Source organism: Acinonyx jubatus, chromosome A1, assembly GCF_027475565.1.
Source record: "Acinonyx jubatus isolate Ajub_Pintada_27869175 chromosome A1, VMU_Ajub_asm_v1.0, whole genome shotgun sequence".
In the NCBI taxonomy this organism is placed as follows: domain Eukaryota; kingdom Metazoa; phylum Chordata; class Mammalia; order Carnivora; family Felidae; genus Acinonyx; species Acinonyx jubatus.
In genome coordinates this window covers 200136715-200154388 of record NC_069380.1, presented here as the reverse complement: position 1 = coordinate 200154388, position 17674 = coordinate 200136715, and the positions used below count along the sequence as shown (strand labels likewise).

Sequence of the window (17674 nt, the reverse complement as noted above, 5' to 3'; positions counted from 1 at the left end):
GTACTATTTTCTGTTGTTACAATAGTGTATATTATATCAGCATATTATTAAAGAAATATTTCAAAGTTTTTCAGAAAGGATGAAATCTTCCATGAGTGATGGTGATAAACTTGTCTCTTTGGGGGAAAAATACAGAATCTTATCTCATACTATACTCACAAATATAGGCAGGATGGATTAATACTAAAATAAAAATATAATTCAAGTATGTATAATCATAAATACAGTAAATTTTAATCAAGTAGTAATAAAATGTTATAAAACCAAACAAAATAGAGGTAAATATGGGAAACTTTTCATAATTTTGCAGAGTACAAAAGCCACTTAAGGAACACAAAATCTCTAATGCTTTAAAGGAAAGGAGAGGCAAGTTCAAATCAAGTCAACGATAATGAAGATCAGAATGACAAAAGGAAAGTTAGTGATAGTTACAAAAGAAACAACAATCTTGAAGAAAATAGTTAAAGCCTATCAAAAATACATTAAGAACATTTCTGTAAATTGGTTTTAAAAAGGTAAAAAAGGGGCGCCTGGGTGGCTCAGTCAGTTAGGCATCCAACTTCAGCTCAGGTCATGATCTCACAGCTCGTGAGTTCGAGCCCCACGTCGGGCTCTGTGCTGACAGCTCGGAGCCTGGACCCTGCTTTGGATTCTGTCTCCCTCTCTCTCTGCCCCTCCCCCACTTGTGCTCTGTCTCTCTCTGTCTCTCAAAAATGAGTAAATGTATTTTTTTAAAGGTAAAAAAATATTAGAAAACTATGCAAGGAATAAACAGAAAAAATAAAGTACAAATAATAAATATGAAAAATGCTTCAACCTCAATATTAATGATGAAAATGCACACTAAACAAGAAGGGGATGCCGTTTTTACTTAGAGGACAAAAGTAGAAATGAATTGGCAAGGCATGTAGAAGCAGGCTGTCTCATCAAAGAAACAATTTGGTGTTTGTTTTAACTTAAAAATATGCAGTCTTTGACCCAGTTATTCAACTTCTAGGCAAGTTTTATACATGTGCACAAATATAAATATATATCCTATAATAGTAAAACTTGGCAACAATTCAAATATTCAGATTTTTAGAAAGGAAAATTTCCAGTTGTGATGGTTAGTTTTATGTGTCAACTTGACTGGCCATGGGGTGCTCAGATTGAGCATAATTTTTGGATGTGTCTGTGAGGATGTTTCCAAATAAGATTAGTATTTGGATCAGTGGACTCAGTAAAGGAATTTGTCCTCCCCGATGTGAGTGGGTAACATCCAATCCACTGGAGGTGTGAACAGAACAAAAGTAGGAAAGAGGGGGAGTTCAACCCTCTTTTCCTATCTCACTACTTGAACCAACATCTCATCTCATTTTCTGCCCTCGGACTGGGATGTACATCATCAACTCCTCTGGTTCCCAGCCTTTGGAACCAGATTAAATTATACCATCAGCTTTTCTGGGTCTCCAGCTTGTAAACAGCAGATCATAAGACTTGTCAGTCTCCATATCTGTATAAGCCAATTCCTCATAATAACTCTCCTTTTGTGTATATATTATCCTATTGGTTCTGTTTCTCTGGAGATCCCTGACTTACACATCACTCAACTAGTATACTTGTAAGTATACAACTAGAAGTACTCTTGCAACTACATTCTGGCTAATCAGATATAGATAAGCAGTGATAGTGACATTCGTGAGCACACCCCTAAATAGAGAAATTGCTCACTCTTCAATTCCTCTGTGCCGCTCTCCCTCTCCTGCGGGCCATATCAAACATAATGGAGAGGAACCAGGTCCTCTTGTATAAATGAGAAAAACACTCTTGAGGATGGCAGACCAATAAAATAAATGAAATCTGGGTCCCTGAAAACTGTCCTGGGGACAGCCATCTGACCTTCCTGGGATTTCCGTGTGAGAAAAAATATACTTTCCGTCTGGTTGAAGCCACTGTTAATCAGTTTCAGTTTGTGAAGATAAAAAGATACTTCAAGTGATCCAGTGGTAAATGTACAGGCACTACATGTGTGACACTGAAATGTGAAAACATGCCATTATAGACACTTTTATCGGAATTCAAATGCGAATTCATAGTCAAAAGCCACAAATCAGCATTCTGACATCTCCAAAGTTCTGATGAAGAGATATAAGCAAAGCAACTTATACTTCATTGCAATTGCATTTTTTCCCCACTAACCTCCAAAGTAGGAGCCATCTGTCAGCTTCATTTCTTTACTGGATTTTGTGATGACACCAGCAACGCCATGTTGAATGAAATACATCTTTTTACCCACAGCTCCTTCTCGTATGATATAATCTCCAGGTTGAAACACCTCAAATCTCAACTTGCTCAGCATGGCAGTCACAAAATTGGGGTCCGCATTAGCAAACAGTGGCATTGTAGCCACTAGTTTCCGACAGTTGAAGTTGACTATCTCCTAAAGATGGCAAGAGTAAAGAAATATTAAGAGAGATATTAATCATATCAGGGAGATAAGCACACTTAAATTAAAATCTATATATAGCACAGTTTTGCAATTTAAATTCAGAACCAAAGATACATAAATTCTAATAATCTGCATATCTCTTCAAAGCCAGAAATCATGGTTTATTTTGGTGTTGGAATTTTATATTCGCAGCACCTAGTATCATATAGATATATATTAAGCATTCAGTAAATGTGAATTAAATATGTACATCTTATCTTTTATACCTTCTCATCCCTTTGCTATACTCTATGTAAAATTAGAACTCAAATGTGGAAGAGTTTCAGTCTCCCTTTGATCTTCTTCTATGAAGAAAAGAAGTCACACTACCTCCTATTAGCTATAATATTGCTGCTCCTGTGCTCCGCTGTATTGTTGAATGATCTAACTTGTACCTACTGACCAGAATTCTGAAACAAAGGCCCAGTTGCCAGACAACAGAATTTTTTTTTCTTAATGTTATTCACATTAAAGTGAGGACAATGGAGTGTGCAGAGAAAGGTTACCCAAGAAGGCTCTAATCTAACTATAACCTATTATTGTAAATTCAATCTGTTTCTGGGATAGATCAGAAAACCACTCTTTTCAAGGCCTCCTGGGTTTCCATTGGAAGTCTTGGAATGGAGGGGCCATATGTTCTTTCTCCTAAGTTGTTTGTTTGTTTTATTTCTGGAACCAAGCAATTCTCAATTAGAAGACTTACATATTTGATTTCATTCTGTAGATTCTGGTCCAGATTATACACAGTGCTATCTCCTTAGGCTAACATACAGATATGGGACCAACCATTTTTAATCTTGCAAGTTAGATATGTAAAAGGATAAACAATAGGAATCTAAATTTTACCACAATGCCGTTTCTCAAAGCTTTCTTCTCCAATAAGCCCCAAGGGAAAAGGGTTAAACCTGAATCTGTGATCTCGTTTAAGAGATATAGAAACTGAAGGAAACCCTGTTAAAAGATGGGAAAAGGACAAAAAATATTTGGAGATAGTAGCAAAGGCTGAGATCTGAATTATTTCTTTGGGAAAATATACAAATTTATAGAGTAAGGCTGAGGGAAAAATGTTTCCTCTATGTTAATTTTTTTAAATATTTATTTATTTTGAGAGCAAGAGAGTGTACGTACTTGAGCAAGAGAGAGCAGGGGAGGGGCAGAAAGAGAGACAGGGGGGAGAATTGTAAGCAGGCTCCATGCTGTCAATGTAGAACTTGACATGGGGCTCCATCCCAAGAACCATCACATCATGACCTGAGCCAAAATCAAGTGTCAGAAGCTTAACTGACTGAGCCACCCAGGTGCTCTGAAAGTTTCCTCAATCTTGTTTTATAAAATGACCTGACCTTATCTTGGAATAGGTAAAAAACAAAAACAAAAACAAAAACAAAAAACAACTTCCAGCTGATATAGAGGGCACAAAATTTGGGGTCCATCACAGAAAAAAAAGGTATTTCATCCTTAATCATATCTTTGGAGTTCAGTAGAGCAAAGAAGAGTCTCTAATGGTGAGGCTTCATGGAGGATGGTAAAATATTTAAATGTCAGCTGTAACAAGCAAACAGTAAACATAGCAACAAAAAACAAGAGAAAGATATTACATGCAACACCCAAGCCTAAATAATGCACAGCTGACTCCATGGGTGGCTGTCCATTGACTCGTGGTCAATTTTAACTAGGGCTGAAGTGCCGTGGTGGAGGTGGGACTAAAGCAGGGTTCAGCCCTTACTACGGTAAGTCCTTAGTAAATATGCATGCATGCATGTATGGAAGGTGGAAAGAAGGAGGAAAGGAAGAAAAAAGGAAAGATGGGAGGGAAGGAAAGAAGGAAGATGGAGTTTCCACGTGGAAAAAAGTGCTCACAAAAACAAATTTTGTTCCCATTGGTAAGTATTTACTTAAAACTGTTAGAAATCTTTCTCAAGAAAATCACTTGAGAAACAAGTTTCTTGTGTATAAAAAACTGTGTTTTTTATTATTCAAAATACTTCTAAACAAAATGTCATGAAGATAAGAGGTGAACCACTCAAGGTACTCAAGCTAACCACATGAGTTGAAGGAAGACAGAGTAGGTCACTAAAAGGACCAGACTGATTGAGGAATTAATGATTCCACATGTAAAATGACAGAAGAATACTGTGTAGGAAAGTGAAAGTAAGTCAGGTTGCAGAGAAAATAAGAATTTTCAAATAAAAATAATAAGGCAGAGAATCTTTTTATCTATGTTCTTTGACTTAAACTACACAATTTTTTCTCTTCATTGTTCTCTTATGCTTTATTTTAGAAAATAATTGGAAGTATATTTTATAAACAATTTAACTGTTCTTTATATGAATAATTCTTTTTCTGTGATGCACTGCATATTAAGGTATACCTATTGTGACTGCCTTGATTATAACACTGTGGGGATAATTTCATATTATTGCTATTGCTTAAAGGAACCCATTAATTTTCTCTCTCTTCCTGTGGAACTTTTACCTCCAATGTGACTACAATCAGTTTGAAACTGTAAATTCTAACAAGTATTTGATAAGAAAAAAAATGTAATTAGACAGAAGGTGATTTGCATTTAAAAGCCCTCTCTCCTCCCATGAAAGTTGCTTGCTTGGAGGGCATATAGTTTAATGGAAACATTCATGTGAGTCTAGAAGTGAAACAAAACTTTTAAAAGCTCTTCTCCATCAATCATATTTCTTTATAGCACATTTTTTAGGGAACATATTTAATTAAGTTATTAATATCTCTCCATATGTAAAACAAGACTTTTAAAGCTCCTCCTCCATCAATCACAGTTCCTTATAAGCACATTGACTTTAAGGAAGACACACGATTAAGTTATTAATATCTCTAATTTCCATCCAGATTCTTTATGGCACTTGTTATAACGAGCTATTTTAGCAACATGTCTGGCCTGAATGAAGAGTATTGACCATATGCTTTAAATTGAGGAAAGCTCCATTTCTAAGAGAATCAGACGTAGCCCTGACCTTAATAAGGCACTCCAAATTACTAAGCTTACTATCAACACTTTAAAAAAATGTAGCTACCTCTTCCCAAAGCATCGTAGTAACAAGTACAGACGTACTAAAAACCAACCAACCAACCAACCAACCAACAAACCAAACAAATACAAACATCAGCCAAAAAAAAAAAAAAAATCCTGCAATGATGAGAGTCACTAATAGGGGCCAAATCAAAGAGCTACCAATGGCTAAAGCTTTAACAATTTGTGTAACAAAGTAAATGATGTGGTACTGAATTAATCCCAAAGTATAAACTAAATGACTATAAGATTATACCTACATAATTAAACAACTGAGTAATTTAAACACACAAATCTGTTCAAATTCCAAATACACTTTTACCTATTAAATAGAAACATAATACAACAAACAGTGAAGAATCCTGCATTTGATTCTACTTTGCCATGTCTGTTTACTTCAGATATCAAAGACTTTCCTTTTTAGCATTGTTTTGTCTTGCTTTGCTCTCCTATGTCATAATTATTTCTGTTCATTGTTTAGTCACAGAGGACTAGAATATTTTTTAAAGTATAATATAGACAGAGTAAAGAGCACAGATTTTAAGTGAACACAAATCTTAAGTGAATTTTTCAAATGTATAACCACCTGATCCCCATATAGGGGTTATCGGAAAGTTTCCCTTTATTTCCTTTTCCAGTTCACACCAGAGGTCCTAGCTATTCTGATTTCTATCACCATAAAAAGTTTTACCTGCTCGTGAACTTCAGATTAAATGGGATGATATACTCTGTAGTCTTTTGTGTCTTGCTTCTGTGTGATTCATCCATGTTGTTGGGTGGTGATAGTTCTTTCTTTTTATATTTCAGCCTATATTTCATTTTATGACTCTGCCACAGTTTATTTATCCATTCTACTTTTCATGACATTTAGGGTGTTTTCAGTTTTAAGCTATTAAGATACACCTGTTATGAACATTCTTGAAGTGCCATATGCACTGATTTCTCTCTCTTTTTTCTTTTGGCTTTTTAAGTTTTTATTTTAATTTCAGGTAGTTAACATACAGTGTTATATTAGTTTCAGATGTACAATATAATAATTCAACACTTCCATGTATCACCTGGTGCTCATCACAAATGCACTCCTTAATCCCCATCACCTGTTTAACCCATCTTCCCACTCCCTTTCCCCCGCCCCTCTGGTAACCATCAGGTTGTTCTCTATAATTAAGAGTTTGTTTTTGATTTGTCGCTTTCTCTTTTTTCCCCTTTGCTCATTTGTTCTGTTTCCTAAATTTTAGATATGAGTGAAATCAGATGGTATTTGTCTTTCTTTGACTTACTTATTTCTCTTAGCATTATACTCTCTAGCTCCATCCATATTGTTGCAAATGGCAAGATTTCTTTTTTTTTTATGGTTGAATAATATTCTAGAGAGAGAGAGAGAGAGAGAGAGAGAGAGAGAGAGTGTGTGTGTGTGTGTGTGTGTGTGTGTGTGTGTGTACATATCTTCTTTACCCATTCATCCACTGATGGACACTTGGGCTGCTTCCATACTTTGGCTATTGTGAATAATGCTGCTATAAAATATAGAGATGCATGTATCCCTTTGATTAGTGTTTTTGTATTCTTTGGGTAAATACCCAGCAGTGTTTTTAACTTTTTGAGGAACCTCTGTACTGTTTTCCACAGTGACTGCACCCACACTGACTGCTCTTGAATATTTATTTACCTTTTATTGGAATTGCTGGGTGATAAGGTAAGCTTATATTTAATTTTAGTAGATACTACCAAAAATTTTCTAAAATGACTGTGTTATTTTTCTTACATGTTAGTAATATATAAGTTCCAATTGTCTTATATCCATAGTAAAATTTGATGTTATCACTCTAATTTTAGCCATTAGTAGGTACGCAGAGAGATCTCGTTGTTTTACAGTTTTTTTCTCTTTGTAGTTTTATTTTACATTTCCCCAATGATTAATGTTGTTATGCACATTTTTGTATCTTACTGATCAGATGAATATCCTGATTGGTGAGGTGCCCAGTCAAGTTTTCCTCATTTTCTTCTGGCTGTTGGAGTTCTTTTTATAGTCTTGATATGAGCTCTTTGTTGGGATATACATTGTAAATATCTTCTCCAAATCTATGGCTTGCCTTTTCATTCTTAGTGGTATCTTTTATCATATATATATATTTTTTGGTGAGCTGATTCCAGTTTGTTTAAGTTTATGACAATCAGGAAAATGGGATTTGAGATATACGGAGATTTCTTCTCTAAGTATTATTTTTTACCATAAATCAGCACTTAGGAATCATGCAAATTCTGAGACCCTGGGAGAGCTTAAGCAATATTTTGTTTGACTATTGTTAAAAAATAGTAATATTTTAAAGAATAGTGCTCCTTGAAGCACTACAATTCTTGACCGATAATTTAACCATCATTGTGGAAAGTTCCATTTTGTGAAACATTTAGATCTCCTCCATTCTACATTATTTTATTCTACATGGTATAGTTCTAAAATGTTTTAGGGACGGTAGCTATAAATGTAATTACCATCATTACAATAATGAATCACAGAGTAATCTTAACAAAACAGAGCTGCTGTTACATTGCTAAATTCCTACACCCAACACACCCTGTATTTTTAGACTCTGCAGAACACACAAGACCTTCCTTCTAAGAACTTATATTAGACATTCTGATGGTATCCAGACATGTAGACTTCTATACTAACTTTAGACACAAGTAAATAAATATAGTCAAATCTATCTCAACTGACATTTTATCACCGAGAACATCCTGTAAAAGAGTGCTGCTAATGTTGCCCTATTTTTTCCCCACAGTTCAGTTGCCTTGACTAGTAAGAATTAGAGTCAGTGGATGTGTTAGTTTTTTGTTTGTTTGTTTTTTAAGGTAGGGATAATTTTAAGAATGACATTATAAAAATAAGAGACCATATTTTTTGAGTTCTTGCTGATTTCTAGGTTTGCTTTAAATGTTTTACAAGTATTAATTTATTTTATTGTTGCAAAATTCCTATACCTTAATTATTACTACTACCCCATTTTATAGAAGATACTGAGTAATGTTCCAAAGACCGCATACTTGTAAGGGGAAGAACCATGGTTTGTTTGTTGGGCAACCCAGCTCTTTAACTCAGGATTTTGATGGATTCTAAGAAGCCATCTTACTTTTGTACATATCTGGAATTACCAAAACCCTGAAGGTTTTGGTATTAACCATAATTTGTTCTTCTGAAATTTACACATTTTGAGAGCCTGACATGAACATTTGTTGATTGTGAGATAGCAAACTGATGGCTGTGCACCTGGCAATTATTTTTAAAAATCTAAATCTAAATGCCTTTATTTCCTGGAAAATAAAACAAGTTTTTATATAAAGAAAAGCTATTTTTCTTGGAAAGTAAAAGAAACTATTCAGGATTATTCCATGGGTCCTTGCTCTCATCATAGTTCTCATGTAGACAGCATCAGTTTTAAAAAGGCTTCAACCACCTGCCAAAGAGAACATTCTCCTCCCTGTTAATCTTTAGAGGAAGATGATAATCCTGTGGACATATTTATGGGACTTCACTAAAATACATTTTACCAGGCTCAAATCCAAATTTAAAGAATCTGAACCTATATTTCTAGGGGATGTGATTCAAAATCTCTACTTTTAATAACACACTCCAAGTTATAAGCAGTCAGGTTTAGAAACTATGGTTCCTAAAATAAAGAATTATCTGAAAGTTTATACCTAGTTGAGGGAGGAAGATGTACATGTATATATTCTGTAGAAAATAATTGTAAGTAGTAAAATAAATATGGGTTTGTGTGTGTGTGGGGGGGGGTGCATGCACACACTCAATCTCTGATTTCAAAACCAGTTGGCTCTGTGCCCATAGAAAGTGACTCAGATTCTTCAAATCTTAATCTTTTCATCTGTAAAATGGAGGTTATAGCAAATCTATCAAAGATTATGATAATTAAATGAACACAAGTAAAGCATTTAACAAAGTTCACTCAATGTTATCTGTTTTAACCACTGTAATTTATAGTTTACTAAAAAACAATGTTGGTTAAGATCAAACGAATTGTATAGACTATATACTTTATAAACTTGTAAAGAAACAAAAGGTTCAAGGTAATTTGGTTAAGAGGATACTAATTTAGGTAAAAGAAAAAGTTGAGTTGGGGATTGTTTATTAAAAACCAAAGTTAAAGTGAGTGCAGAGGTTCAGAAGAAGAAAATGACAAGAAATTCTTCAGTGAAATTCCCTTCTGGCTATCATCAAGAATAAAATATAGGATTCTTATAATAAAGGTGCTCTATTGATATAATAAATTCAGAAGGTGAATTGTACATACACCTTCCATTATTTTTTTTTAAAAAGGAAACACATTGGGAAATTTAAAAACAATTTCCCCCAGCATTCCCAACTGGCTTATATTGATCTGGTGGTTTGCCTTCTAAATTGCAAGGTGGTTGATTGCATGCATAAGAAAATTGGCTCATACAAGCAGACATTAATGCTTAAAAATGTTCTAAACATTTATCAAATGTTGACTACAAGTTAGATACTGCTTCAATTTCTTAAACTGAAAGCATTTCCCTTGATTTCTATGTTCTGTTAGGGAAAATCTAAGATAATCTATTTCTGTGGTTGAGATCATCTGTGTTTTTTTTAAAGAAAGTTTTTATTACAACTCCTAATTAATTTGAATCTCAAAACCTATGTAATATACTACAAAGCTAAGGAATACTTGCCTCTAGTATTTATTTTGGGGAAATTAAAGGGTTTAGAAATAGAAAAATGAGATTCGATGAATTAATACAGGATGCCTTGGTTTTAGTTTATTGTAGTTTTCCATTTTATTAAAGAAGAAAGTAATTAAGCATTTTTGTATTACCAAACAGCTGCATGTAAAAAAATCTTTGCAAAAAATGAAAACACACATATCTCTTAAAATATATAAAAAAATTTGTATTCTCATCTTCTTAATAAGAGTGATTTAATGTGCTTGTGTATTCTCTTAAGACAAACTCTTATTCACTTAAGTGTAATCATAATATACATTCAATATTTGTTTCTTGTTTCCCACTTTTATAATATAAAATATTTCCCATTTTGAGACATGGTCCTCATTGCTGTCCTTTTTAATGGCAAAACAAAATTCCATGATTAATGGTTAATATCTTGTGTTAATCATAGGTATATTAAGAGAAACCCAATAAAAATACAGAGAAATAGTCTGCAATAGCCTCTTAAATACTGACATTTTTCACCATTACTTGTTTTGAAACCCAGCTATATCATTAGTTGCCAGATTAATAGTCTCTTTAAATTATGTTAAAGGTAATTAGCCTAAAATCTCTGCATATACAAATGGCCAATTATGATTACGTGGCTTAAATGAAATCTGCCTGCTTGTAAAGGATGGATCAGAACAAGACGAATTCTGAGATGTACAAATTCAAACATTTTAATGTTTTCCGTTGTTACAGTTCTCATAGGCATCTAATTTGGTTTTGAGGTATTAAATCACATTTAAGCCTTATAATATGAATGCAAATGAAGTCTGAAATTAATTTAGTCTTAACATAGTCCCACTGATTTGCCTTCCCAGAACACAGGAACATATTGCTCCATTAGGTACCAGGCAGAATGACAGCAAATGACAGAAAATTCTAACATGCACTTAAATTTGATCATAAAGCCAAGAAAAAGAGGTAGAAGCAGATCAAACAAACCTAAATCAAGGAATTGTATATTGGCAACATGCACGTTCACTGGAGACTTTGTATCTCAGCCCTACTGTGTGGTATCCTAGACTGGAGCCCTGGAAAGATTTGTATAAGCTCCAAAAGAATACAGCTCCAGTGGCCCGCAAGCTGAAAGCAAGTTGTAAGAATAGTTTGTAGAATAAGTGTTAAGGTATCTGACACGGTAAACACAGACCGACATGAACTGTCAAATATAGCAAATAAAGCAGACAGATGTCCAGAAATATGCTGAACTAAATACTATTAAAACAGAACCTGCAGATAGTAAAGTGAAGTAGAAGACTCAATCTTGAGAAAAGGTGTTTGGAGAATTGGAGAAGAACCTATATTTGAAGAATTTAAAATAAAACCCCCATAAATTCATTTTCACCATGAACACTCAGTAATAGAAATGATGTGTGTATAATAGTACATGTACATATGCAAAGGATGGGAGGAAATCAGGCCAGGCCCTAAACCAGGCAGGCATCCTAAGCTGCACTGAACATTCATTTACATGTCACTTTGGTTGGACTTGCACAGAGCACTGCATGTATTGCCAAGTGTTATGGGCTTAATTGTATCCTCTCAACATTCATATTTTGAAGCCTTGATTCCTAATACCTCAGAATGTGACCGTGTTTGGAAAGAGGACCTTAATAGAGGACATCAAGTTAAAATGAATTCATTAGGGTGGGCCCTAATCCAATCTTCCTGGTGTCCTTTGGAGAAGAGGATGGGGACACACGCAGACACTGGTGATACAATAGCACAGAGAAAAGACCATGGGACGACAGAGAGAGAGGCCATCTGTAAGCCAGGAAGAAAGGTCTCAGAAGCCTCCAAATCTGCTGTCACTTTGATTTTGAACTTCTAGCCTTTAGAAGAGTAAAAAAAAAAAAAAAAAAAAAAAAACCAAAACACATTTCTGTTGTTTAAGCTACGCCATCTGTTGTATTTGGTTATGGAAGAAACTACTAGAATGAAATACTAGAAACTAGTGCTATGAAACTACTAGAGCAAGTTAGGCTGGTAAAAGTGTGGCAGGAAGAAGGAAACTGCTCCCTTCTGAGTATCTGCCAAGACATGGGAGAGCCTCGGCTCTGAAAGTGAGGGAGGGGCAGGGGCAAGATGTATACCCGACCCAGTTAGGGTCACTCTGAAGTGATGTGGAACGCAACCCACACACTGCAACAACTTCTGAGCTCTTTGGTCCGGGGATAAAAATCCAAAACAATATTTACTTCTACCGAGAAAGGATTTTACTTTATTTTTGTATCGAGTGTGAAGCGTCTGGGGTATTCAGGTGATAAGAGCAGCTGGGAGGTGGAAATGGCTCTGAAGATCAACACTAGAGATACAAGATTGGGTGCTATTTTACAAGATTAGTTTTTTAAATTTTCATAAAATATATATTTAACTCTTTGGTACTTCTAACCATTCCTAAGTGTGCAGTTCACAGACATATTCACGATGTTGTGTAACCATTATCACATCTAACTTTTCCATCACTCTCAGCAAAAAGTCTGGAAACTCCCCCCGTCTCCCTCCCCTCAGTCCCTGGTGACTTCTATTTTACTTCCTGTTGCTATGAATTCGCCTATTCCAGGAAGTTCATATAAGTAGAATTACACAATCTTGCATGGGACTAATGTTTGAAGGCCTAGAAACAAACAATGCCACTGGAAAAATCTCGGGAGGGGAAGGGAGGTTAATGACCAGTGTTAGGGAAAATTAAGGAAAAGGCCCAGTAGTCTGGCTCTCCCTTATTCGAATAATACATGTTATCTTTACCCCTCTTCCCATCTCCCTGATTTCCTTTCCATATCCTCACCAGCACTTGTTCTTGTCTTTTTAATAACAACCATTCTAACAGACGTGAAATGATATCTCATTGTGGCTTTAATTTGCATTTCCCTGATGATTAATGATGTTGAGCACCTTTCCATGTACCTACTGGGCATTTGAATATCTTCTTGGAAAAAAATATCTTGAACATTTTAAGTTTACCCACTTATTTTGTGAGAGAGAGAGAGCATGCCTGCACACATGTGAGCAAGGGAGGGGCAGAGAGAGAGGGAAACAGAATCCCAAGCAGGCTCTGTGCTGCCATGGTGTCAGTGCAGAGTAGGATATGGGGCTTGATCTATCCCACCAACCCAGAGATCAGACCTGAGCTGAAACCAAGAGTCAGTCATACTTATCCGACTGAGGCACCCAGGCGCAATGGAGAGAAAAATCCATTCACATCCTTTGCCCATTTTTTAAATTGGACTACTTATCTTCTTGCTATTGAGTTGTATGAGTCCCTTAAACATTTTAGATAGTAACCTCTTATCAGATGTGTGGTTTGCAAATATTTTCTTCCCTTCCATAGGTTGGCTTTTCATTTTGTTCATTGTGTCTTTTGCTGTGCAGAAGCCTTTTAGTTTCATGTGGTCCCATTTATTTACATGTGCTTTTGTCACTTATGCTTTAGGTGTCACATCCAAAAAAGTCACTGCCAAGATTGACATCAAGAAGCATTTTCCCTGTGTTTCCTTCTAGGAGTTCTATGGTTTCAGATTGTACACATAAGTCTTCAATCCATTTAGAATTTTAGTATGTAGTGTCAGCTTTTCTCTGGCAATTAACCATATATGAACCTTTTACATTTCTTGTATTTTTAGTAAAGTACTTTAACGTTCTTTTCATAGTTTATTTTTTCCCATGAATTTATATCTTGTCTCTACAAGCATAATGGTAAGCACTTTGAGACTAAACCATATTGTACAATTTACCTTCCCATCATGTCTGGATCAATGTTTTGCACATATTAAGAAACTGATAATTTTCCTTTGTCTATTTGTTTTCTAGAAACTAAGGATGCAAGAGAAAAATCTCTACACCAAAAGAGAGAAAAAGACACAATTTCTTTGTTTGGCAATGTGACCATGAGCAGGCCACTTGAAGAATTTTTCTAGCCTTTTGTTATTGTGCCTGTTACACGAATATCTGATAATTAAAAAGATCCTTTATAATTTTACAACTCAGAGTCTAGCCTGTTTTAGTTAATCTTAACTAAACACATTATAGATGGAATCTTAAAAATCAACAAGTATATACTTTAAAAAAAAATGATTGCAAATTGTTCTAAGTAAATACGCATGCAGATTATGCTTTCTTCCTTAACAGTCTATTCAACAAATTAAAGGTCAGAAGGACAGTATTATACTCTCAGCCCAATTCATGTTCTGTGAAAATGAAATATACTGACGTCCTATATTCTACTGGGACACATGATCTGTACCTATTTTCAGTCCATGGCTCTTCACACTCCATTGTTTAAAAATAGATCAGTTCTGAACTTTGGAGACAGACTCAGAAGGGCATTAACCTCTTTCTCGACAGTTAAGTTTGCCATTTTGCTCTAATCGAATAAGTATAAATCTGATCATGTTAAAAATAGACCTTCTTACTTTGTACACACTCCAACAGGCTCCCATGAGCAGAGGGGTATAGTTCACTGAATTTTTCTAATTAGTTTTTTTAGTTTTAAATACACTGCCTGCTTTTGCTAAAGCATTCATCAGTCTTATGATCGTAACATTTCAATGCCAAATTTTGATGCTAAGACATTGTCTCCAGAAATCTGGCTGTTAAAATGAAGGAAAGGCTTTATTAGCAGATCGTTTGGATACATTCCAGAAGAAATGAGACATATGATAAGAATGGACACTCCCTCTTCTGTGTGGCCTAACATCCTCTGAATAACCCTCTCATGGCACTCATATACAGTTATAATTGATTATTTAAATTTCTGTCTCTCACTAAGCTGCAAGAACTATGAGAGCTGGGACTATATCTTATTCTTCACTGGATCAGAGTAATACTTGAAATTAAATTTTCCTGTGCACTTATTATGTGCCAGATGCATTTCTAATTTTTTTATATTTTTTGCTAATTTAATCTTTAAAATTTTTTTTTAATGTTTATTTTTTGAGAGAGACAGAGACAGAGTGTGAGCTGGGGTGGGGCAGAGAAAGAGGGAGATACAGAATCCGAAGCAGGCTCCAGACTCTGAGCTGTCAGCATAAAGCCCAACGCAGGGCTGGAACTCATGAACCATGAGATTATGAACTGACTCGAAGTCAGATGATTTAACTGACTGAGCCACCCAGGCACCCCCACTCATTTAATGTTTATAACAACTCTATGAAGTAGTTAATCTCACCATCATCCACATTAAAAAATGAGGAAAGGGAAATACATACAAGTTACTAAACAACCCAAGTCATACATATAGTAAGTTGTGGGGCTGGATTTAAATGGGGCTGGTGGAAACAGGGCCATGCTCTTAACCGTGATGCTGCATAGCCCCTTCGTAGTAGTTTCTCATTCATTATTTGTTGTACAACTGAAAGTATACATATGACTATTAATGGCACTGAGCATATCATAAAAGGGATTTAAACTATTCAAAACAATAAAACTGAATACAGAGCAGTTGTGGGAAAATAGGCGCATATTATAAGTGAATGGAAGGAGAAGCAAAAGCTCTCTAGGTAGAGCCAGGTCCAATAACAACTGGAGGGAGGGGAGGTTTCTAGACATCACTTAGGTTGGGCTTTGCAGACTCAGAATTTTGACCAGACACAGCCACAGAGCAACCAGAAATCGAAGATTATAGATAATGCATACATACATCATAAAATAATAGCTTTAATTTGAAATGCCAAGTTTCTGAGTACCATCTCAAAGTTTATAGTTGTTCTGGTCCATGTATTTTAGTTCACAGTGAAATGAAGATAATTTTTTAAGATGACTTTACAATCCCTCCTCAGAATGCTGACAATTGTAGTGGAGCCAAGTGCTCAGGTCATAGTGGCCTAACTGAGGATGGTCATGCAACTTCATTTGCCATCTTTACCTCATGAGGTGGCTCCTACTTCGGTTTGGACAGGGAGACCAGCAACATTTGTTTCACGAGCCACTGACAACACTCTAGTAAGACTAGGAACAGAATCTTAAAAAAAATATTTTTGTCTATTCTATGGATGTTACTAGGTTATAGAAATTTTACAGAGTATCTATATACCTTCTATAGTGATACTCTATTGAAATGTCCCCTTATCCCATCCTGACTGCACTAAATCACTAATAAAAATACCCTGAAGAAAGTGAAAAGTAAAAACATCCATGAGCAAAATAGGACCTTCTGGCATATCGTACATACACAAGAATCAAAATCACAGAGTCGCCTGGGTGGCTCAGTTGGTTAAGCGTCCGACTCTTGGTTTTGGCTCAGGTCATGATCTTAGGGTTCACGATTTCGAGCCCTGTGTTGGGCTCCGTGCTGACAGTGTGAAGCCTGTATGTGATTCTCCCTCTCTTTCTCTGTCCCTAACACACTCATGCATGGTCTCTCCCTCCTTCTCTCTCAAAATAAATAAATAAACTTAAAAAAAAATCAAAAAACATGGAGGAATCTAAAGATACCAGCATCCTTTTGTTATATCTGAGAAACCATATTTTCCATGCTATAATGGAAAGTGGTATTAAGAGAATTCTATGGCCAGAGCACTTCATAGTTCTGGGCATCACTTTTTATCCACATGAACACTACTGTTTTGTTGACAAAATGTTCTCTCTGAGTTCTAACAATCAATGATTCTTTGAGATGATTTGCCAAGTGAGAGATTAATACTTTCTTTGCATTCGTTTACTTATCCAACAAGTAGTTATTAAATATATACTGCCTAGGGACTGAAGTTATGGTGGAAATCAAGAAAGACAAAACCCTTGCCTTCTTGGATCCAAGACAATACAGTGGATGTACCCAGCAAAAAGGCTTATGTTCAGAGAAGGACTTCAAGAGAACGAATTCAGATAAACTTCTCAAGGAGGGCCTCTTTGAGAAGGTACCATTTTTATGGAGACTGGGACAATAAGAATGAACCAGATATTTGTTAAATTTGTCTTCAACATATGAAAAGATAAATCACCTAATTCATGACACAGAAATAGAAACAAAGGAGTGTACTTGATGAAGTAGTGTTTTTGTAGTAACTGCTAACTGAATTAATTTGCATATGCATGGTATAAGATTTTTGTTAAGATCGTAGGTCATGCAAAAGAAATTCCTTCCGCCATTTTACACCTTTGGGGGTCTTCATATTTAAAAGTATTCAAACACATTAAAAATAAACTGGGCTATAAAATGGATACAACATAATAATGGCTTAATTGATTATGAATATAGAATAATTTTCACATTCCTTAACATTGCATTTTATGTTTTTACTCAATAGGTCTTTTGCATATGTTTTTGAGAGTCTGAAGCCTTGACCTACCTTTCACTTCTACGCATTCCTGAATACTCTGACTTGTGTTAGGGTAGAAATCACTGCTCTTTAGTATACATTAGCATCTCATATTAGGCTACATAGTTTCATAAAAATGAGCCTTCTGTACAATAAAGT

The 17674-nt window shown here is 35.3% G+C and overlaps 1 protein-coding gene across 1 annotated transcript in view; it reads right to left on the bottom strand.

Moving 5' to 3' along the window:
* HCN1 (hyperpolarization activated cyclic nucleotide gated potassium channel 1) overlaps positions 1 to 17674 on the bottom strand; it is a 384422-nt gene that overhangs the window by 46677 nt on the left and 320071 nt on the right. The window contains exon 6 of the mRNA XM_027076395.2: positions 2179 to 2419. Coding sequence (XP_026932196.1) covers positions 2179 to 2419 — 241 coding nt within the window. The remainder of the gene's footprint in view (positions 1 to 2178; positions 2420 to 17674) is intronic.